General features: G+C 38.6%; 1 protein-coding gene across 2 annotated transcripts in view; it reads right to left on the reverse strand.

Moving 5' to 3' along the window:
* The window catches only part of NRDC (nardilysin convertase), a 107,914-nt gene extending 86,313 nt beyond the window's left edge, over positions 1-21,601 (reverse strand). The window contains exon 1 of one of the 2 annotated variants that reach the window (XM_058552382.1): positions 21,102-21,601. In XM_058552382.1, the coding sequence (XP_058408365.1) occupies positions 21,102-21,445 (344 nt within the window). In that variant the 5' untranslated portion in view covers positions 21,446-21,601. The remainder of the gene's footprint in view (positions 1-21,101) is intronic. The other variant, XM_058552383.1, reaches the window with a different exon arrangement.
* Between the last annotated feature and the right edge of the window lie 3,830 nt (positions 21,602-25,431).

The following is a 25,431-nucleotide window of genomic DNA, read 5'->3' on the forward strand; positions in this document are numbered from 1 at the left end:
TTTTATTTGCCCAAGCTTATTTAGCAGGACTGAACCCAAGTAGCACAGCACTAGAACCCATTCTTTTCACTACTACTCAACACAGCCAATATAAGGAAAACTAGAAAACTTCACAGCAGAAAATAAAAGACCTAACTAGTCATACCATGGTGTTGGGTGGGAACACCCAATATTGCAAAGATATAAATTCTTCCTCCAAATTAATCTATAAATTCAAGACAATTCCATTAAAAAATCCCAACAAGATTTTTTTGTAGAACTTAATGTACTGATTCTAAAATTTATGTAGACGAGAAATACAAAAATGCCAAGAACATTTTGAAAAAAGAAAACAATGAAGGGGAACTGCGTTATCAATTATAAAAATACAGTCTTTTAAAGCAATTGAAATTAAATAGTGTACTGGTACAGAAACACCTACAGATAAATGAAAGAGAACAGGTTACAGAAACAGAGCAGTGTTTATACAGAGCAGTGTTTATAATACTGTTGCAATACTTTATTATGCTTCAATAAATGATGCTGAAACAATAGGCAATTCATTTAGGAAGAAAAATAGCCACCTCTACCTTACACTCAACACATAAAATTCCAGAGAGATTATAGGGCTAAAAGGAAATAATGTTTTAAAAGTATTTAAGAGAGGGGCCAGTACGGTGGCGTAAGCAGTTAAGTGCACGTGCTCCGCTGCAGCCGCTGGGGTTCACCGGTTCGGATCCCAGGCGCACACCAATGCACTGCTTGCCAAGCCATGCTGTCGCGGCATCCCATATAAAGTAGAGGAAGATGGGCATGGATGTTAGCCCAGGGCCAGTCTTCCTCAGCAAAAAGAGGAAGATTGGCATGGATGTTAGCTCACGGCCGATTTTCCTTACAGAAAAAAAAAAAAAGTATTTAAGAGAAAATCTTGTCATAATATTGGGGCAGGGGCCGGCCTGGTGGCGTAGTGGTTAAGTTCACACACTCCACTCCGGCAGCCCAGGATTCACAGGTTCGGATCCCGGGTGCAGACCTATGCACCGCTTATCAACCCATGCAGTGGCAGGTGTCCCAATATAAAAAAATTGAGGAAGCTGGGCACAGATGTTAGCTCAGGGCCAATCTTCCTCAAGAAAAAGAGGAGGACTGGCAACGGAGCTTAGTGCAGGGCTAATCTTCCTCACCAAAAAAAAAAAAAAAAGAGGAGGATTAGCAACAGATGTTAGCTCAGGGCTAATCTTCATCAGAAAAAAATGAATAAATAAAAATAATAATAATATTGGGGTGAAGAAAATTTGTGCTAAACAAGACACAAAATCCAGAAGCTTACAAAGGGAAAAAATGGAAAGATTTCACTATGTTCTAATTTAAAACTTTTCTAAAACAAAACATCATAAACAAAATCAAAGACCAAATTGCATACTGAGAGAAAATATTAACAATACATGAGTTCCTTCAAATCAATAAGAGCAAACAAATAAAAACTAATAAAAATAGGCTTAAAAATATATACAAACATTTCAAGAAGAAATATAAGATGTCCGATAAATGATGCTGAACCTCACTAGAAATCAAAGATAATCAAATTAAAACACTGAAATATTTTTCATCCAGCAAATTAGCTAAATAAATAAGTAACAATTATTGCTATCCAGTACTGACAAGAGGACGGTATTCTCACACACTGCTTATAAGTCTCAATTGGTATAGTATTTTTGGAGGGGAATATGGCCATATCTATTTTCTTAAAATGTAAATTCTGCATATCTTTTAACCCAGTAATTTCATTTCTAGGTATCTTATGGAAATACTCACACACAAGCACAAAGATATGTCAACAAAGTTCACTGCTGCAACGTTTATGATAGGGAAAAACTGGAAGTTACCCAAATGTCCACAGATAGGAGGATATGCAAACAAATTATCCTAAAGCCATACCATAGCATACTACATAGCCTTTGAGACCTCATTTTCATATATACAGAGAAAATAATTAGTGACTCAAGTTCTAGCCTTAAATTGTTATTTCTAGGCCTAGAGACAGTGCTAAATCATTCTAGGTCAAAAGAGGGTACCTGGAGGGGGCTTTGTAATTACATAACTTTTCATTATCTCCCCCCAAACAATGTGGGCTCAAATATTTACGTGTGTGTGTGTGTGTGTGTGTGTGTATAAATATACATAACATTTTTTGGAGAGGTGGGACTCTTCTAAGATGTCAATCTTCCTCCAAGAAAACCTCTCTTCTAGCTTATTCAACCTGTCTTCTTTATTTGGTCATTCTCCTACTACTCCTATACTGACAATAAAGACTGAAGTAGATGTTCCAAACCATGTCCGAGAATCAAGAATATGGTATTTTTCTCTTTATAATAAAGTACCTACCCACTCATTTTTATTTGTTCCTTAATAAAATAAACCAACCTTCTGTGAAGAAGCCACTTTCAGTCACTAAAATTACCACAGTGAATAGCTCATGTATTTAAATCCAAAACTACTTAAGACCACAGAGGAGGTTGTGACAAGTTACATAATTACGAAGTAAGCCCCCCAAGTACCCTCTTTTAACCTAAAAAGATTTAGCACTGTCTGTCTAGACCTGGAATTAACAATTTAAGGCTAGAGCCTTAGTTATTAATTACCCTATAGCACATTTGGAACTTCAGACATCTTTGCAGTTTAAATCTGCAGACCTGGCTTAAGAAGTCAATAAAAGCATTAAATATTGTTATGCCCACCAAAGCATTAAAAAAATCAAATCCCTGTTTAGCTTTGCCTATAATTCTAGGCCAGCTGCAACTCTGAAGTTAGAAGAGCCCATATGGTAAAGCTGATATAGCCTGCCTGAGTCAGCTACAGCCTTCTCACGCAAGCTGCGTTAGTTTAAAGCTGACCATACTCACTGCATGGTAAAATTTAGTTTTACCAAGCTCAAAATATCCATATGCCTCTCTACTTGTTAAAACATAATACCAAACTACCCCATTTAGGACCCACTAGAATCCCACTTTGCTCCTCAAATTGCAGTCCTTCCTCGTTTCTCAAAGTTTTTGCACCAGCTGTTAGATTATTAGGTGTGACTGATCATTTTAATAATGGCCCCCACTGTGATGTGGTCAATGTTCCCAGCAAGAATTGGAGTCTATTTTTCCCCATCCCTTGAATCAGGGCTAGCTTGGTCAACTTTGCCCTATACATTGTGCTGAAATTGATGTGTGACTCCTGGAGCCTAGGCCTCAAGATGTCTTGCAGCTAGCTTCTGCCTTCATTCTCTTGGCACTCAGCTATCATGTAAAGAGGTTCAAACTAGACTGTGAATAAGGAGAGATTACATGCAGAGAGAAGGCCCACCTTCTTGTTTTCCCCACCAAGGCCCTAGACATGTGATTGAAGCCATCTTAGGGGCCGGCCTGGTGGCACAAGCAGTTAAGTGTGCGTGCTCCACTGCGGCGGCCCAGGGTTCGCCGGTTCGGATCCCGGGCACGCAACGATGCACCACTTGTTAAGCCATGCTGTGGCGGCGTCCCATATAAAGTAGAGGAAGATGGGCATGGATGTTAGCCCAGGGCCAGTCTTCTTCAGCAAAAAAGAGGAGGATTGGCATTGGATGTTAGCTCAGGGCTGGTCCTCCTCACAAAAAAAAAAAAAAAAAAAGAAGCCATCTTAGACCCTCTGGCTCCAGCCAACCCACCAAATGAATGCAGCCACAGAAGTGAGCCCAGGTAAGAAAAACAAAAAAATTACCCAGCCATCCCACAGAATTGTAATAAATAATAAATCATTGTTGCTTTAAGCCACTTAAATTTTAAGGTGGATTGTTACAAAGCAATACTAACACACCGGGAGAGCTCAAGTGATTGAGCAATTCCACTTCTGGATATATACCCAAATGAATTTAAAGCAGGGCCTTGAACAGGATTTATAAACCAATGTGCATAGCAGCATTACTTACGATAGCTAAAAGGTAGAAACAACCCAAATGTCTATCAAAGAATGAATGGTATATACATACAACAGATAATTGTGGTATATACATACAACAGAATATTATTCAGCTTTAAAAAGGAAGGAAATTCTGACACACGCTACAACATGGCTGAATACTGAAGATATTATGCTAAATGAAATATCCCAGACACCAAAAGACAAATGTTGAATGATTCCACTTTTATGAGGTATCTAAAGTAGTCAAATTCATAGATATCAAGTAGAATGGTAGCTGCCCAGGGCTGGAAGGAAGAGGAAATGAGGAGTTATTGTTTAATGGGTACAGAGTTTCAGTTTGAGAAGATGAAAAAGTTCTGGAGATGGATGGTGGTGATGGTTGCACAACAATGTGAATGTACTTAATGCCAATGAACCGTACCCATTTAAAAATGGTTAAAATGGTAAATTTTGTTATGTATAGTTGACCATAATTTAAAAAAAAAGCACCTCTTTTGTTATTTATAGTTTACCACAATTGAAAAAAAAGCACCTCTTCACTTGATTTCAGAATCAAACAAGAGAAAGACACAGGGAACAGACAAATAGAGCAAAATGTCAGCTTTATCTTAGATAAAACGCTAGGTTGAAGAACATGGCTTAAGAGTGGTTTGGAAACGGCTTGCTAACACACTGTGAATTGAAGTTATCTGCCAGAACAGAACTATTTCCCCCAAAAAGGTAGAGCTTGTCCTGCACTGTTTACTGTACTGGCCAAGAATATGCCAAAATACTGTAGTCTGCAGACCGCAATGAAGAAAGAGATGAAGCGGTTAAGCTGAGCATGCCCCAGGTCATTCTACTGCACTCACTAATCCTAAGTCACTCCTCCATCGACGAGGAATAAAAGGTAAAGAAAGAAGCTAAGAATGTTACCATAGTAAAGTCCCTCCACACTGAACCAGTGTTCCTCACATTACATAGTAGTTTCAAAAGAAAAAAAACAGAAGGGAAGAATTAGCAAAGAAAACTCAAGAAAATTTCCTAGAACTGAAGAACATACATTCTAGATTGTTTGAGGAATGAAGATACAAGAAAATAGTTGAATTGACAGACTACTTGATGTGTTTGACCATAAAGAAGTTTTAAAGCTCTGGCAGAGAATTAGGGTAGAATTCATACTAGATCATGAAGGGAACTAAACAAAAATAATAATAAGGCATCTTAGGTGTGACACCAAAAGCACAAGCAACAAAAGAAAAAATAAACTAGACATCATCAAAACTAAAAACTTCTGTGCTTCAAAAGATATCATCAAGAAAAAACTTTTGCAAATCATTTATCTAATGAGACCTGTACCTAGAATATACAAAGAACTATTACTACTCAATCAAAAAAAAATAAAGATGGGCAAAAGATTTGAATAGACATTTCTGCAAAGAAGATATACATAGTATAAAATAAGAAGATGACCAATAAGCACACGAAAAGATATTCAACATCATCAGCCATCAAGGAAATGCAAATCATAATGAGATACGACGTTACACCTACCAGGATGGCTATAATCAAAAAGACAGATAGTGGGCCGGCCGCTTGGCTTAGCGGTTATGTGCACACGCTCCGCTGCTGGCGGCCCGGTTCGGATCCTGGGAGCGCACGGACGCACAGCTTCTCCGGCCATGCTGAGGCCACGTCCCACATACAGCAACTAGAAGGATATGCAGCTATGACATACAACTATCTACTGGGGCTTTGGCGGAAAAAATAAATAAATAAAATTATAAAAAAAAAAAAAAGACAGATAGTAACAAGTGTAGATGAGGGTGAAGAGAAATTGGAATTCTCATACACCGCTAGAGGGAATGTGAAATGGTACATCCACTTTGGAAAACAGTCTGACAGATCCTCAAACGGTTCAACAGAGTTTCCGTATGATCCAGCAATTCTACTCCTACTTATTACATACTCAAAATAAATGAAAACATATGTCCACACAAAAACCTGTACATAAACGTTCATAGCATTATTCATAAAAGCCAAGGGGCCAGCCCCGTGGCCTAGTGGTTAGGTTCGGGGCACTCCACTTCGGCAGCCTGGGTTCAGTTCCCAGGTGTGGACCTACACCACTCGGCAGTGGCTAGGCTGTGGCAGCAACCCACATACAAAAAAGAGGAAGATTGGCACAGACGTTAGCTCAGGGCAAATCTTCCTCAACCAAAAAAATAAAAAAGCCAGAAAGTGCCCATCAATTATTGAATGGATAAATAAAATATTATATATCTATACAAGGGAATATTAGCAATAAAAGAAATTAAGTACTGATACACACTATAACATGAATGAACCTTAAAAACACCATACTAGGGCTGGGCCCGTGGCTTAGTGGTTAAGTGCGCGTGCTCCGCTACTGGCGGCCCGGGTTCGGATCCCAGGCACGCACCAACGCGCCGCTTGTCTGGCCAAGCTGAGGCGGCGTCCCACGTACAGCAACTAGAAGGATGTGCAACTATGACATACAACTATCCACTGGGCCTTTGGGGAGAAAAAGGGAAAAAAAGGAGGAGGATTGGCAATAGATGTTAGCTCAGAGCTGGTCTTCCTCCGCAAGAACAAACAAACAAAAAAAAAACAAAAAACCATACTAAGTGAAAGTAGCCAATCACAAAAGATGACATATTACATGATTCCATTTATATGAAATGCCCTGAATAGGTAAATCTAGGGAGATAGAAAGTAAATTAGTGTTTGCCAAGGGCTGTGAGGATGGGGGAACTGAGGAGGCTAACAAGTTTAAGGGGTATGGGATTCCTTTCTAAGGTAATGAAAATTTCTAAAATTGTGATGATGGATGTACAACTCTGTAAATATACTAAAAGCTACTGAGTTGTACACTTTATTTTTTTTGTTTGTTTATTGCAGTAACATTGATTTATAACATTGTATAAATTTCAGGTGTACATCATTATACTTCTATTTCTGCATGGATTACATCATGTTCTCATGTTCACCACCCAAATACTAATTACAATCCATCACCACACACATGTGCCTAATTATCCCTTTTGCCCTCCTCCCCGCCCCTTCTCCTCTGGTGACCACCAATCCAATCTCTGCCTCTATGTGTTTGTTGTTGTTATGAGTTGTACACTTTAAATGGGTGAATTATAGTATGTGAATTATATCTAGATACAGCTGTTTTAAAAAATAAGGCAATTTTAACTCTAGAGAAAACAAAGTTGTTCAAGAAAGAAAATGTAATTGTAGTAGACTACATATCTCAGTATGAACAATATTTTGATATTATAAATACTGAATATTGGTTTATCAAAAAAAATGGGATGGGCTGGCCCAGTGGTGTAGTGGTTAAGTTCATGCATTCCACTTTGGCAGCCCAGGATTCATGGGTTCAGATCCCGGGCGCGGACCTACGCACTGCTCATCAAGCCATAATGTGGCAGTGTCCCACATACAAAATAGAGGAAGATTGGCACAGATGTTAGCTCAGGGCCAATCTTCCCCCATCTCTGGTCCCCCAAAATTGGGACCTATTTTAGAATAGGTAGAAAAAGTGGGAGTTAGATCTAAATTTCATTATCAGAAAAGACCTAGTTAATGAAAAATTAATAAAGAAATTATTGATTTTAGCAACATAGCTAGATTAATTTAAGATTTGTATCAAGTAAAATAAATGGAAACAGTAAGAAATCAATTTTTTTAGTCTACATACATGAAGATTCTTTGACAAACTCTCTCTACAGGTAAAATATGAATTTTTAGGCCATGATATAATGAAATAAGAAATCAACAAAATGGAACATAATAAAGATCCCTGAAAAAAAGATCCATGTATATAAAAACCTAACATATGACAGAGTTGGCACTATAGGAAAAAAGATAAATAAGAATTAGCAAACTACAGCTTATGATCTTCAAACTAAGAATGGTTTTTACTTTTTTAAATGGTTGAAAATAATCCAATAAAAGAAAAATATTTTGTGATATCTGAAATTCAAATTTCAGTGTCCATAAATAAAGTTTTATTGGAACACCGCCGCACTCATTCATATACGTATTGTCGATGGCTGCTTTTCAGTTACAATGGCAGAGCTGAGTAGCTGTGACAGAGACCATATGTGGCATTTTCACTGCTGTGCACTGCTGTTCCATACTCTAAAAACTGCAGCAATGCATTTATAACTCAACAGCATTTCGAGTGCCACATGTATCACTGTACAACTTTTTTTTTTAAAACAGTAGTGCATATTCATCATGTCCAACAGTAGTGCATATTCATCATGTCAAAATAAGGAAAGAAGGGAAAAATGGAATTCAAACATCACACTTTTAGTGTGGATTTTGTTACCAAATTAAATAGCAAAGCATTATGCTAATTATGTAATATTATAGCTGTGCTAAAAGACTAAAACGTTATTACTAGACTAAGCACTCATTACAATATTCTCAACTCATAGGAAAGCAACTATCAGAAAAATTAGAAAATTTAAAATGAAATATCTCATTACAAAAAATTAAAAGTGAAAATGAGACTGTAACCAAAGTAAATTTCTGAGTGGCTCATTTGTTAGCCAAGCAAGGAAAGCTATTTACCAATGATGGGTTAGATTGTGTTTGTTTGTAGCAGTGGAAGAAATTTATCCAGAGAAAACAAACTTAAGACTATTAGCCTTTTGGTGAGAACTATCACTCAAAGTGTTGAGCATTAGTAACAAGATCAATAATCAGTCAAAAACAAGGTAAATGATGTCAAGATTTTTGGCTCCTGATGTGTCAACAGATGTTACCAACACCGCTCAGTTGTTGTTTATGCAAGAAGTCAGTGCCAAGTTTGAAGTGACTAAGTAATTAGCCTCTATGAATACTCTGTGTGGAAGAAATACAGACAAGAATATTTTCTAAGAGGTTGATAAAACAAGAATACAGTACAACCTGAAGCAGAATATAATGTGTTACCACTAATGTTGGTAAAAATATGTAAGGAGCAGAAAAAAAGGTTTAGTTGGACAAATTTGCCTTCTGTGAGGTATTTCAAAGCCTATGATTCTTCACTTTCTTATTCAACAGCAATACTCTGCAGAAAATATTCGACTCTATCATGCATCAGAGAACCAGTAGTGTCATTTGCTCTTGTAGACTTTACAATCATCAGTTCCGTGAATTTTTGTCAGAAATAGAAGCTGAATATCTTGAATTGCCCTTACTGTAGAGGCTTAGTGTTTGATGGCTTAGCAATGGGAACATTTTATTGCAATTTTTTGAGCTCAGGCTAAGACTGAAATTTTTCTGAAGAACTATTATCAAACACCAAATGGCTTTGGACATTAGCTTTTGCTGCAGACTTGATAACGTTTCTTAATGAATTCAACCCAAAATTACAAAACAGCACTTATATGCAAAACATGGTAAAGTCATTTCAACAACTAATGTTATCAGAAACACAAGTAACGGCAAGCTGCTTTATACATTTCCTGTGCCGTCAAAAGTTAAAACAAGAAGCCATATCTCCATTCCCACACAAATTTGCAGCAGATATATTTTCCAAGCAAACTACAGTTCCAGCAGTGTTTTGCAGACCATGGCGCAAGCACAGAGGAAATTTCCTTATTTCATTATTTAACTGTGCAACTGACGAGCATCCACTTAATTTTCAATCAGAAGTGATTAATCTACAATATAATGACATGCTAAAAGGCAAAAATATCAGAAAAGAATTTAATAGAATTCTATAAATGCCTTCGAAGTGATGAATATGCTCAATTAAAATCATATTCTCATGGACTGATATCAGTATTTGGCAGTATCTGTCAGTGTGAAAATAAATTTTCAAAGATGAAATATGTAAAATCTCATTAGAAATCAGTATTAACAAATGAACATCTGCAATCAACTTTGATGACAGAGAACACTAACTATGAACCCCCAAAAAGCAAAATGTTATCGCAATAAAAAGAATTTCACTCTTCTCACTGGTAGACCTGTATTACTAAAAAAGTACTATTATTATATTTTGAACTTAATTAAAAATTTTATTAAAATTTGCAGAAATTTGTTTTCTTTCTTGTTGCAAGTACCTACACAATTTCTTTAATTTTGCCTCTTGACTGACAAAGCCTAAAGTATTTATTATCTAGCCCTTTACAGAAAACATTTGGTGACCTCTGGGATAGACTTTTCAAAAGGTATGCTTGGACAACTAGTTGCCCATGTTTTTTAAAAATGGCAATAAAATTAGGTCCTTACCCAAACGTAAAAAGCAAAACTGTAAAACTTTTAGAAGAAAATAAATAAGATGAAAAAAGCACAAACCATAAATAAAAAAACGAATAAATCTGATTAAATTTTAAGACTTTATAAACAAAGGGTAAAAATAAGCTATATAGACTTAGAGAATATATTTGCAACTCACATAACCAACAAAGGATTAGCATTCAAAATACATAAAGAACTCTTACAAGTCAATTTAAAAAGGCAAAAGAAACAGCCCAATAGAAAAATGGGCAGTTCATAAAACAAGAAATCCAAATGGCCAGGAAACATGAAATAATGCTTGATCTTATTAGTAATAATGGAAAACACAAACACAAAAAGATTTTTTTAAGAGAAAAATATTTCCCACAGATCAGATTCTCAATAATTTTTTAAAAAAATCTAACAATATCAAGAGTTGGAAGGAATGTATAGAAGTGAGAACTTTAATGCTTTATTGGTATAAATGTAAAATAGTACAACCAATTAGAAGAGTACTTTGGCAGTATGTAGTAAGATTAAAAATGAGTCGTTTCACTTCTAGGTATCTACTTATAGGTATATGCTTACACGTATATAGATAAACTCTCAAATATGTGCACAAGGAGTCATGCATAAAAATGTTCACTGAAGCACTGGAAACAAATGCCCAACAATCAGAGAAAAGATAAATTATGGCATAATCATAAAATTAAATATAAGAGAAAATTGGGAATAATCTAAATGACCAGTAATAGGAAAACAGGTAAGTAAATTATGATGTATTCATACAAGATATTATTAAATAGGACCTAACACACAAATAACTAGTATTATACTCATTAGCACGGACAAATCTCAAACACAATGTTAAACCACCCCCCCTCTCCAAAGCAGGTTATGAGAATCCAATGTGATATAATTCCTATTTCTGCAATGTCTTAAGACATGCAATAATATACACTGTTTACAGATAAGTGTATATTTAACAAGTATAAAAAATACACAAGAATGACATATATACCAAATTCAGATAACGGTTAACACTGGAAAAAGAGTCCGAAATGAGATGGAAGGGGCAGTATCAAAGAGCTTCAACTGTATCTGTATGATTTTATTTCTTAAAAAAATTTTTTGATCTGAAACAAAAGAAATAAAATGATTAAAAAAAGACTGAAGGGGCCGGCCCGGTGGCGCAAGTGGTTAAGTGCGCGCGCTCCGCTGCGGCGGCCCGGGGTTCGCTGGTTCGGATCCCGGGCGCGCACCGACACACTGCTTGGTAGGCCATGCTGTGGCGGCGTCCCATATAAAGTGGAGGAAGATAGGCACAGATGTTAGCCCAGGGCCGTCTTCCTCAGCAAAAAAAGAGGAGGATTGGCTGATGTTAGCTCAGGGCTGATCTCCTCACAAAAAAAAAAAAAAAAAAAAGACTGAAAAATATATCCCTATATAACAATCAGGCCAGAGGAGAAAAGGATGAAGGAGTCAGAGATGGGAGGGAGAGACTATGAGACAGGCACTATTCTAGGCACTGGGGATACAGCAGAGAACAAAACAAAGTCCTTGCTCTCATGAACAAGTAAATATATAGTATATCAAATAGCAATAAGTGCTACGAAGGAACATAAGAATAAGAAAGAGTATAGGGTGGAAAACCTGAGTAAAATTGTTATTTTATACAAGGTGCTATTTAAAGCCATGAGATTGGATGAGGTAACACAGGGAGCAAAGGTAGACAGGGAAGAGAAGAGGTCTGAGGACTGAGCCCTAGGCACTACAAAATTGAGGGGTCAAGGAGATAAGGAGGAACCTGCGAATGAGGCAGAAAGAGAACTAAGAACAGTATGACCTGGAAGCCAACTGTAAAAAACATTTCAAGAAGGAAAGAATGACCAACTGTGTCATATGATACTGAAAGGTCAAGTAAGATAAGAACTTGAGAAGTGACTAATTGTAAAGGTTATTGGTGATCTTGAAAATAGCTATTTTGGTATAGCAATAGAGGCAAAAGCCCACTCTGAGTTCCAGAAATAATGAGAATAGATGAACTGCAAATTGCGAGTACAGACAACTCTTTTAACAAGCTTTGCTATAAAGGAAACCAAGAAACTTGAGTAGCTGGAAGGGCATAGTTCAGAGGGGATGCAGAGTAAAGAAATGTTATTCCCCTGAAAATAGGAACAATTACATCATATTTGTATGTTCATGGGAATGACCCAGTAAAAGGGGGAAATTGGTGCAGAATGGAAGGGGAACAATTACTGGAATAATTGATGGGTGGGATCAATAAAGAGGGGATGAGATCTAGTGCACAAGTAGAGAGATGGGTCTTAGGAGTATAGACAGTTGATTTATTAGTAACAGAAGAGAAGGCATGCAAAGACTCAAAGAGACAAAGTCCCTCCCTACAAAAATTTCAGCATAATAGAGGGGAAAGACAAATTGAACTTAAAAAATATGGAACAGTTTGAAAAAAATTGCTGCAGGGGCACTCAAGATTGTAAATAATTCACATGTGAGAGGGGAAGATTGAAGGAAGAGAGAGTCAGAAAGGATTCACAGAGGAGGTAATGCTTGAATTCACAAGGCAAACATGACCAAAGAATACAGCATGTGCCAAGAAAAGGAAAACAAAACAGCACAACACAAGATGAAGCTAGAAAGTTAAGAACTGAAAAATGGAGAGCTTCGGACCTTTTCTGCCATGGCAAGAAGTTTGCTTAGAATGAACCAAATGAGAGAGCACAGTCCCTTTACACTCTAATTAGCGCTCAATACCTGCTCAGTAAATGTTTTTTCACAGAACAGCATTTTAGGCTAACATGTAATAAGAGCACTATCTAATAGGGTTATTGTAAAGATTAAATGAGATAATCTATGTAAACTCCTTAGAACAGTACTTAGTACATAGTAAGCACTCAACAAATACCAACTATTAGGAGAAGAAAGATAATTGGTGGTGGTGGTAATAAAAATGTAAAATCTCTCTAATCACCTCTCCAGAGAACCAAGTGAACTTTCCAAATGACAATCTACTTCCAACCCTTCTGAAAACAGTTTAATACTGGTCCAGCCATGTAACTGAGTGCCCCCCCCCCCAAAATACTAGAAAGGGATTATAATCTACTCAGTTTCCTGTGAGTTGGATAAGCCTAATGATTGACTTCATTCTGGGAAACAGTATGAATATGAGACCTATGCCAGAGTGGAAGTCCCAAAATAAAACATGGTCTTGTCTGTTAGGTCTCCCAATTAGAGAATATCCTAGAAACAGACCAGATCACCAGAGGTTACCCTATATATCTACCAAACCCATTATGATTGCGTCCACATCCAAAGGATTCAGTTAGGAATAAACAGGCTTCTTAGGTAAAGAAAATTTGACAATCTAAATATCCCATAAAATGATAATGATTAAATTATGGTATATCTACACAATGGACTTCAAAGTAGACAAAATATATTGAAAAACAATAAGAAAATGTTCATGACATTGTTAAATATGGTATTATACAATTTTTTAAATATATAAATTATAAATGCATAGCAAAAAGGAATAAAAATTATAAAAAGTGTTGAGTGGTTAATGCTGGGTGGAATGATTATGGGGAATTTTTAAAATTTTCTTCTTATTTTAATTTCCTACAATGACCATATAATATTTTTATTTATTGGTTGATCTTTTTTAATTACTAAAAAGTAAATAATACAAGTCAAATCCTTCCTTCCTTTCCCTAGAGAAATAAGTTTGCTGGGCCGGCCCCGTGGCTTAGTGGTAAAGTGCATGCGCTCCGCTGCTGGCGGCCCGGGTTCGGATCCCGGGTGTGCACCGACGCACCGCTTCTCCGGCCATGCTGAGGCTGCGTCCCACATACAGCAACTAGAAGGATGTGCAGCTATGACATACAACTATCTACTGGGGCTTTGGGGGAAAATAAATAAATAAATAAATAAAATTTAAAAAAAAGAAAAGAAATAAGCTTGCTGAATATCATTCCTAATCATTTCTGTACATATCTAAACATAAAAAATGCTATTTTAGGGGCCGGCCCGGTGGCGCAAGCGGTTGGGTGCGCGCGCTCCGCTGCGGCGGCCCGGGGTTCGCTGGTTCGGATCCCGGGCGTGCACCGACGCACTGCTTGGTAAGCCATGCTGTGGCGGCGTCCCATATAAAGTGGAGGAAGATGGGCACCGATGTTAGCCCAGGGCCGTCTTCCTCAGCAAAAAAGGAGGAGGATTGGTGGATGTTAGCTCAGGGCTGATCTCCTCACAAAAAAAAAAAATAAATAAAAAAAATGCTATTTTAGGTAAACATATAATGGGAGGTGGTGTTTTAAAAATGGAATTGTACAATATATTTTGGTTTGCAACTGGCTTTTTTCATTCAACAATAAATCACAGGACATCTTTCCATATCAATATATAAAACCATCTCTCTTTTTCTATAGCTATATATTATTTTCATTGTAGAAGTGTATAACTTAATCTTTAGGCAATCAACGGACAATAAAGTTGTTGCTAATTTTTTGCTATCACAAATGGTGCTGCAAATATCAGTTAATAAATGTCAACATATTAAAACAAATAGCTAACATTTGAGTGCTCACTATGTGCCAAGCACCACAAGCATCTACATGAATTAAATATACTACAATATCACCATATATATTACTATTTGTATAATTCACATTTTTTCTTCTGCAATCTGCCTATTCATACTTGTTTTCTCTGAAATTCAAGTAATTATTTTTTAAAACTGGCCAGGATGCAAATTTGATCTAAAAAATTTCTGGCAGAATATCTCGAAGGGTTCCATGAAAATGGTATATGGGCACTCATGCATTTATACATTCTACAAATATTGAGAACCTACTATGTGCTGGGCACTGAGTGAACAAAACATATATGATCTCCATACTCAGGGGTTTTTAGCCTAGCTTACATTTGTTAGATTGAGTTAATAAGGGGAAAACAAAAAGAAAATTGAAGAGGGGAACACATCAATTAGAAGAAGAGTAGTACCATACATATCAGTGCACATCATTCAATACACAATTTTAATTCCCTCTTGAACCAGTCTTGCCACATCTTATGGATCTGAGCTACTACCTTCAGATTAATCTTCCTAAAACACTGCTTTACTTACATCATTTTCATGCTCAAGAACCCACAACTTCTCTCTTAGTATTTCCCAAGTACACTTCATCCATTCTTTACATTAGCTACTTCAAACCTTCACCCCTAAAGGCTTCCCCTAGGTTTCCCACTACAGACAGTGCCCAACTTACGATGGTTTGACTTACAATTTTTCGAGACTTTATGATGGTGCGAAAGCAATACGCATTTAGTAGAAACCGTACTTTGAGTTTTGATCTTTTCCTGGGCTAGCAATATGCAGTACGATACTCTGTTGTGATACTGGGCAGCGGCAGCGAGCCACAGCTCCCAGCCAGCCAGGTGATCACAAGGGTAAACAACTGATAGACTTACAACCAGATTCTGTACCCATATGACCATTTAATTACATGAGCTATTCAACACTTTATTATAAAATAGGCTTTGTGTTAGATAATTTGCCCAACTGTGGGCTAATGTAAGTGTTCTGAGCACATTTAAGGTAGCCTAGGCTAGGCTATGATGTTTGGTTGAAAATTAAACGCATTTTTGACTCAAGATATTTTCAACTTAAATGGGTTTATCGGGACATAACCCAATTGTAAGTCAAGGAAGATCTGTACTTCCCCTACAACTTCTTAAAGGACTACTTAAGTAAACCTCAACGCCTACCTTACAGAACAAAAAGTCTATAAAGCAAGAACATTTTCAACACCCCGCTGCCTGCATCCACACTCTTCATTATACCTTCCTCCACTTTCAGTGAAGAAATTTTCTCTTCCTTCTAAAATCAATGTCTGTGAATATTCTTGATTCTGTCACCTCACTACCATCTAAGGATCTTGTTCCATCTAGTATCTCTTGTTATCTTCAACCTTTCCCTCTCTACTGATTCTTTTTTTCTCAGGCAATAAACCTGCTCATGTCTCTTCTATCTTGAAAAAACTCTCCCTTGACCCCATATACTGCTCTCTCCTAAAACCTCCTCCCTTCCTCTCCCCTTTAAAACCCAACTTCTTTAAAAATGTCTACCTTGCTATCTAAAATTTCTTGCTTTCATCACTCCTTAACTCACTACAATCTGGCTTCTGCTTCCCTACCATTCCTTTAACACTGCTTTCACCAGGAATGAATAATTTCTTGGATCTCCAAAAGACTCTTTTCAGTTCTTATATTACTTGACTTCTCAGTATAATCTAACAATGATCACTCCTTGCTTAAAGCATTCTCCTCCACTGGGTCCTCTTTAAAAAAAAAAAAAAAAAGCCACTATCATCTAGTTTTTCTCCTGCTTCCTGGCTGCTCTTTTTCAATTTCAATGGTTTATGAGTTGCTCTTCTATGTCCTTAGCCTTAGAGAGATTAGTTAAGGTGTTCAAGGTCACATAACTAGAGATGGGAAACTAGATACACAAATGACTAAAAATGCCATACTTCACTCATTGTAGCATCAATTACATTTCATGCTTTTCTGCTTCAGTATCTGCTCTCTGACTCTACCCAGAGTCTAGATGGAATAGAATTATTTGAAGGCAAGAGAGCTCTTACCATTGCTCAGTTCTTCAAAAACAGAGATCTTTTTAATGCTAAATCTTATTTCCAAAAGAAACATTTTAGTTAAGAATGTTCTTCCTGTTCTTACCAGCCCACACTGTGGAAATCAGTCTAACAAACGGTAACAAAGATACATTTGTTAAAGTCATATTAGTATTCAGTATATTTAATGTATTTCAACCTTACATGAACTTACTTTGTTAAATGAGCTGGAATCGCATACAGTAAGACCTAGCTTGCCTCTACTTTACATTACAAGATTAAGAGGGTGCAATCGAAATCGAGTTTTGGCTTCAGGTATCAGACGAAGGGATTGGATGGTGTCAAGTTCCTAGAATTTATATACATGTAAGTACATGATTTCTTTTGTAGCTCTAAGATTCTATGGTCTTATTATTAATGTGTATATATACTACAAATGCAATTGCTGCCTCATATACTGAAAAAAAGCATTACTATTCCAGAGGTTTTAGTTGAAAAGATCAACAAATAAACCCATGTTCTTCTCATCCAATACAAAAAAAAAAAGTTCTCTGATGTATATTCTTCTGACATCTGAGATTTGCCTAAAGCTTCTGCTCAGAAGTGAGCCACTCCACTCCTATTTGGAGAGCCAGCAGATGTTAAGTGTTCTCAATGCAGTTGTCCTGCTCACTTGGATTGTGAACCTCCTTCTATTCATCAGTGTACAATAGTAAACAACATAATAAATGTTTAGAAATAACCTGTACCTTATTCAACATGCTTCTATTATTTTCTAGAGTGTATTGAGAATTTATTAAGATAACCATCTCCTCACTTGTAACAGCTTGACCAAAATTTAAATTAAAAGGGTTCACCCTTCAGAGGCCTACACACCTTTTCATATGTTCTGCTCCCTTCCCCCAGCCATAGAAATACATGGCTTTTTACAAACCGGGTAAACATGGAAAGTGTTTTATATTTATTTAAGTCAATCGAAACTTCCTAAGCGCTCTTCATTATTAAAATAACTTACTATTTAGACTGCACTGCCATTAATCCTGTCCATTTAGAATTTCCACTTTACACCAATAAAGATTTGAACAATAGTTCCCAACCTGCAGTCGCTTAACCCTTCCAGAGGAAAAAGAAATCAACACTTACCAAGCATTTATACAGATCCCTTAAAAAGCAGAATAGATGTTCTGAAGGTATGCTTAACATTTCAAAAAAGCTGAATACAAACTACACATCTAAAGAAGTAAAATTTCACAGGCTATTACTTAATAAATGCAGACTGGTAAATAAATCTTTCCAGGCATTATTTCACCATAATATTCCTTCAATGAGGTCCATCTCTGGTGCTTATTCACACATTCAAAAGACACATAATTATAATGACATATATATACTAAAATAGACCATGCAGGGCCGGCCCCATGGCTTAGCAGTTAAGTGCGCACGCTCCACTACTGGCGGCCCGGGTTCGGATCCCAGGCACGCACTGACGCACCGCTTCCCCGGCCATGCTGAGGCCGCGTCCCACATACAGCAACTAGAAGGATGTGCAACTATGACATACAACTATCTAGTGGGGCTTTGGGGAGAAAAAGGAAGGGGACTGGAGATGGATGTTAGCTCAGAGCCGGTCTTCCTCAGCAAAAAAAAAAAAAAAAAAGAGGAGGATCAGCACGGATGTTAGCTCAGGGCTGATCTTCCTCACAAATAAATAAATAAATAAATAAATAAATAAATAAAATAAAATAGACCATGTACAAAGCCCTACTGAAATATAGTGAAGGGGGGGATTGGTTCTGCCTGGAAAGTCTCCACAGAGATAACATCTGAGTGGGTCCTGCAAGGATAATTCAGCTCTCTAGGCTGCAGATGCCTCATGTCTGTTTCTGGTTAGAAAAATTCACAGAATTTAACCTTAGGTTGGATAAGTCTTTAAAAATCATCTAGTATTGATTCCACCTTTATTTTAAAGTAACAAAATCTTTTCGTTAAAGATCTTATTGAAACTTCAGTATATTAGACAGATAAAAGTGGACCTGCTCTTTTGAAAAGAGAGGCAGTTACTGGAAAACAGTGCTGTTCTAATCAACCCCCTTGATTTTAAAATAAGAAAACCGAGACACTAAGAAGGACAATGATTTGACAAAGACCACATAAAGACAGAAATGCAACAACTTACTCAAAGAATACCTCTTAAGCATTATCTCCTCTTGAAAGTCTTTCCTAACTTTCTCCCCAGGTGGAGTTCACCATTCCTTGCTCTATTCCCCAATATACCTAGCATATACTTCCAGTATGGCTTCTATAAAACTTCAGCGACCTAATTTTACCTTTTTTATGTGTTTGTATCCCTCTACTACATTGGAAGCTCCCTAAAGCAAATGACTGTCTTAATCATCTTTGTATGCCTAGCACACAGAATAAAATGTTATTAAGTTATATTTGACCAAGTTTCAGAAATGACTGAAGATAGCTCAGTGCCTGGCACACAGTAGAACTTAACAAGTACCTGCCAAATGAATTTGCCGAAAATGAGGTCATTAAACAAAATAATATCTCTAAAGCAGGTAGAATAGTATCTGACACATAGTGTATATTCTATAAACATTAGCTGTTATCATGTAACTTTACGTAGGCAGAAAAAAACTGAAGCTGTTATTGAACATTTAATCTGGAAGGCAAAAACCAAGCACCTTTTATTAACGTTTCAACTTGCTTATTGCCATATTACTAATACAACCACATCTTTGACAAGAAAAAGAGAAAACTTAGCACATCCATAAAGATCTCTTGACCCTGGGCCGGCCCCGTGGCTTAGCAGTCAAGTGCTCGCGCTCCGCTGCTGGCGGCCCGGGTTTGGATCCCGGGCGCGCACCGACGCACCGCTTCTCCGGCCATGCTGAGGCCGCGTCCCACATACAGCAACTAGAAGGATGTGCAACTATGACACACAACTATCTACTGGGGCTTTGGGGGAAAAAAAGGAGAAGGATTGGCAATAGATGTTAGCTCAGAGCCAGTCTTCCTCAGCAAAAAGAGGAGGATGAGCATGGACGTTAGCTCAGGGCTGATCTTCCTCTCACTCACACACACAAACACACACAAAAAATCTCTTGACTCTGTAAACTTGGGAAAAAGAGTACAAAAAAGTCATGTACTGTTAATCTCTAGACTTGGAGTGAAAGAAGAAATTAGGCTGGTCTTAAACTTGGGGCTAAATCACTTCTTTCTACACCTCAGTTTCAGTCAGCTGTCAAATGGGGGTAGTGGGGAGTGGAAAGGATTCTAAGGTTCTTTCCTGCTCTAACAGTGTAGGGGCTTATAACAAATTGGGACCTAGAATCCTTCAGCTTTCAACTCAATATAAGTAAGAATTTTATAAATATCAGTAAATGGTGCACTAGATTTGGTGTCAGATGAAGAGGATTTTCATACTAGCCTTGTTAATTATTTAGAAATGTAACTCTGAGGATGAAGCAAACCCTCTTGATCTCAATTTCCTCAACCTGTAAAATGAAGTTGTAGGACAATATGGTCTCTTTTTAAAATACATCACAGTCATGACATTCTATGAAATAAGCTACCTCTGAAGGAAATACTCAGGTGGGGACTGAGCCACCAATTATTAGAGATGTTTAGAGGATTCCCATAAACCAAAAGTAGAGAATTTCAGGATTAGAAAAAACTTTACAAGTCTTCTAGGACACACCCAACTGAGACCCAAATTCTCTTTAAAATATTCTTGGAAGAGGTCACTCAACCATTAATGAGGAACAACCCATGGAAACAAACCACTTCATCTTAAGTCAACTCTGATGCCTAAATTCTTTTACTGAAACCACATCATACTCTAGGAACTTCCACCAATTAGTTCTACCCCTCTTTCAACTAAGGGCATCTAAAATATTTGTGGATGGCGATAATATGCCCCTTATACATCCTCTCCAAAATTAAAACCCCCAACTGATTCAACCTTTCCTCATAACATAATACCAAGACTCCCTCACCATCCAGCGTGCCTTCCTCCGAGAAACCTCCCTTCTTGCTTTAAGCCAATGTCAAGATTACTCGAACAGCCTTTCCCATTCTGACATTCTGATTCCTTGTGGAACCCAAGATTTCCCACTTGTCTAGCTGACACCAGATGGAAGCCCCTAACTGCCCTTGCCACCTCCATCCAAGGAAGTATTTGGGGGTGGGAAGTGTGCCCCTGTTGCTCCTTCGGGAGATACGGAGACAAGAAGTGATGGACGCAACAGAGGCCCGCACGCTGCTCTCCTCCCCGGTCCAAACCTCCTCCCTCACCGGTATTGCTTGGGGTCGCTGGGAGACTTCACGATCTCAGGGTCTCCGGCATTATTGACAGACACCCTCCGTCCCTCCTCCTCAGATTCATCGGCTCCTAGACGGGCAACCCGGCCGCTCTCGCCCAAATCCTGTCCATTGGGCTGCAGGTCAGGGCAGCTGCAGGTAGATTTCGCCTTGTTCCTTCCAGGCATGATCAGATTACGACAGGGTCTGACAGCAACCGAGTCTTCGCACCGACCCCGTGCTCCAATTCTCCTCAGAGCCCCGAGCTCCCGCCCGGCCTCACACCACAACTTCCTCCCGGTGGCACAGACTGCAGCAACCGTGACTCTCCTCAGCATTCACCACCAAGCCGGAGCGATGGGCATCCCGCTCCCCAGGGCCCACCTCCTCCTCCTACTCCTCCAGCCGCTCCTCCTCCTCCGCGACCCAGAGGCGGTGGCGGCCAGCGCTGGTGCTGCCGCAGCCGCGGGGAAGGACAGGCCTGAACCCCTCCCCCAACCCGGTCTCCCCCACGCTAACTTCCCTCATCCCCCGCCCTCTCAGCCGCCGATGACGGGCTAATCCTAGCCAATCAGGAGGCAAGAGAGCAGTCACGCGCACGTAAGCAACCAATGGGAACAAGAAATAAAAGGAACCAAAGAGACCCGGCCGGATTCTCAGAGCACCCAGCGAGCTCTTCGAAACCTAGGGTGGGTGGGGCGAGGAAGAAGAGGCGGGGAGAGTGGCGCGGAGGACGACGGGAGCAGGGATCTTGAGCGGCCGCGCCGTGTTTATGACGTACATGGGAAGTTGGTTGTGGCCGCAGCCACTGAATGGTGCTCTGCGGCTCAGAGAAAAATATTCCCCTGATGAGAAAACTGAGAAGCGAGTGAAGAAAATGAATTCCCAAGTTTTTCTCTCCGTTCATGTCATATTTTGAGCATCCTGCCTCTCATACCCGGGGCGGAGCCTTTGGGCGTGACTCAGCACGTAAAAAAGCAGAACGCCGGAAGTATTTTTCTTCGCCGCCGGATGGAAGCTGCTCGGGAATGAAGCCGAGCTAATCTGAACGCCAGAAATAGCCCTTGCGCTTCTCCACTTTATCGGGTACCGTAGTTTCGACCTCAAGGCCTAAGAAACTGCTTAAAAGACCAGTGTAGATGTGCTCACTTTTGTAGGCGAAAACATTTTTTAGCTCCCGCACAGACTAGAGTCCACAGTTAGCATTAAGTTCAGCCAACTTTTAGCGAGCAACTACAGCGTGTCAGGCTGCTGCCCTCAAGTCCGTTTTCCCAAAGTTTTTTCTGCTTGTAATGGCCTTTGGGGGGCAGTCATCTAAAATGTAACTGAAACAGACATACTTCAAAAATAAAAAGCAACTAACATGTTAATAAGAAGCAATATACTGACACCGTGGAGCAAGAAATCCCAGAACATGAAAAGAATATAAATGAATGGAGAAGGACTTGAAGCAAGGAGAGGTATTGATGGCTAAGTCTTTAAATTTTTCTAGGCTTTTGGAACTCGAGACACGGAATAAAATCGTTAAAATTCTTGCCTTATGGAGCTTGCTTTCTATTGGGGAGAAACAGACAATGAAATAAACGATATACTTTGAAAACAATGAATGCCATGATGACAAATAACGCAGGATAGGAGAATAAGAAATTGGGAAGGAAAAGTGCAAGGATTCGGGGAGGAGATAATGAAAACCTGAACTAGGGCAGCAGATGAGATCAATTAATTGAAAAAATATTGTTTAAATATTCCAGTTTGTTTTCATACATCTTTTCAAGAAACTATCAATTTTTAAACTAAGCAACTCCACTAGACTGCTTTCCTTCAGAGCAAGTTTTTTTGGTTTTTACTCTCTACAGCAATAATGCTGTAAGTACAAAAACTTCAAATTCAGCCAGCAATTAGAATTTTCTAACTAGAAACAAACACATCCTAAAGTATGACCTGTTAGTTTTTCCCTTTAAAAACAGGCCTCTGAATCTTACGGGTCACCAAACTGTAGACATTTGTTAAAGCTCTGTAGTGAGGCATTCATTTATTCATTCAGCCAACAAATTGAGCTCCTAATATGTGCCAGACACTGGGAATAGAGTAATAAACAAGAAATTTCCCTGTTCTCTTGGAGCTTACAAGAGAGCTAGCAGGAGCGATATTAAGCATGCAAATTTTTAAATTTATCATTGTGAATATTCTAGAAGGAGAAATACACAGGGACCTAGTCTGGTCGGAGAATTTTTCTTAACAAGAGACATTTAAGCTTACATTTGAAAAATGTATAGGAATTGGTATAGGAATGTATAGGAATATACTTGTTCAAAAGCTCTGAGAAAGCAGGTCACTATGACTAAACAGTAGTAATCTGGGAGCAAAGGGGAAGTGAGTCAGTGGCCAAGATCATACAGAACCTTCCTAAGAGTAAAAAAAAGTCATTGCCTTGTCCATTTTGTGTATCACTGGATTCCTAGCTTCTAGAATAGTGTCTTGCACGTTATAGGTACTCGGTAAATAATGGTTGAACAGATGAAACAGAAAGACATGATTACAAGTGTTTTTCAAGTAGATTACTCTGGTTGATATGTGGAAAATAGTTTGAATGGTGGAGGGTGAGGACAAGAGTGGAAGTAAGAGAGAGAGCAGTTAAAAGGGTCTTAAAGTAATATAGGCACCAGAAAATGACAACTGGGGTTTGAGGAGTGATAGTGGAGATGGAGAGACGTATGCAGATATGTCATATATTTAGGAGGTGAAATTGACTAGTTTTTGATAGTAATTGATTTGATGTGGAGGAATGAAGAGAGAGGTGTCAAGAATAACTCCCTGGTGTCTGGTCTTCTGGGTGGCTAGATGATGGTGCCAGTATCTCAGTAAACAAGAAATTCTGAAAGAGGAACAGGTTTGGGAGGAGAAAAGTATAAGGTCAGTTTTGGATATGTTAAGTTTGAGTCATTTGTGTGCCATATAAAAGGAAGATCAGGTCTGGAGCTCAGAAAAGAGGCCTAAATTGGAGATGTCAGTTGGAAGTTTATCAGCTTACAGGTGGTAAGCAAAGCCTATTGAATGAGATCACCTACAATGAGATTGTGAAGTGAAAAGAGAAAAGGGCCCAAGGACCAAGCTTTGGGGAGCTTGCAGAAGAGAAAGAACTCCCAAAAGAGACTGAGAAGGAAATGACAGAATGGGAAGAGGAAAACCAGAAGAATGTAATATCACAGGAAGAATACCTCTTTGATGTTTGGCCCAGTACAATTCTGACCCCATAGCAAATGTCAAAAGTGTCAGGTTAGTTGTATAAAATATGATAACTAGCAAGGGATCACAGAAGTACTTTAGTCTGGCCTCTTCAGATTTAAGGAGAAATACCTACCCAGGGAGGTAAAGCTCACAATGACCTGTGGCACAGCCAGGACTTCCAAACCAGAAGTATTGTTTTTCCATTTAAAATAATCTAGATAGGGCTGGCCCCGTGGCATAGCGGTTAAGTGCGCGCGCTCCGCTGCTGGGGGCCCAGGTTCGGATCCCAGGTGCGCACCAATGCACCCCTTGTCAGGCCATGCTTTGGTGGCATCCCATATAAAATGGAGGAAGATGGGCACAGGTGTTAGCCCAGGGCCAGTCTTCCTCAGCAAAAAGAGGAGGATTGGCATGGATGTTAGCTCCGGGCTGATCTTCCTCACAAAAAATAAAATAATCTAGAAATTTGCCATCCTCCATTTGAATATTCATAATTATAGTAAAAAGTGTTCCTCAGACAAACCAGATAAATTAAGCTATTACCATTTTATGAGAAATTGAGACATTAGGAAGGTAAAAAGATCTTGAGATGCCCAAGAAAGATGAATTTAGACTATAATTTTTAGCTTCATTTGCCCAGGCTCTCTTAGAATATTTAAGTGCTTTTTTCCATCCTCAGCTACCCTATACTCCTTCCCATTTCTACCTCAAGGATTTCCTTCCCATGAGGTTTGCTGACCCTTCTCCCCCTATTTTTCTGATGAGAGGTCAGAAATCATGAAAATTAAAAACATCTCATTTTCATGTTTGCTGCTTGCCTCTTAAAGTTATTTTAGTCAATGCAATGGCTGTCTACCTCCCAGAGGGACAGATCTGAGCCCTACTTCTAAAAATTCAAGGGTGAATTATTTTACTAACCCCATTATCTGCCTTTATGTTTGAAAGTCAGGATAAGTCAGAACTATGAAATGTAGATTCTAGGTTGAGTATATTGGGAGTGCTGTGAGCCCATTAAAGTCTCAAGCCCAAAATTATCTGTCTCGCTTTGGTGTCTAAAATTCTCCCCTTAGTGATTCATTGTCCTCTTTAGAACTCC

Source organism: Diceros bicornis, chromosome 13, assembly GCF_020826845.1.
Source record: "Diceros bicornis minor isolate mBicDic1 chromosome 13, mDicBic1.mat.cur, whole genome shotgun sequence".
NCBI lineage: Eukaryota > Metazoa > Chordata > Mammalia > Perissodactyla > Rhinocerotidae > Diceros > Diceros bicornis.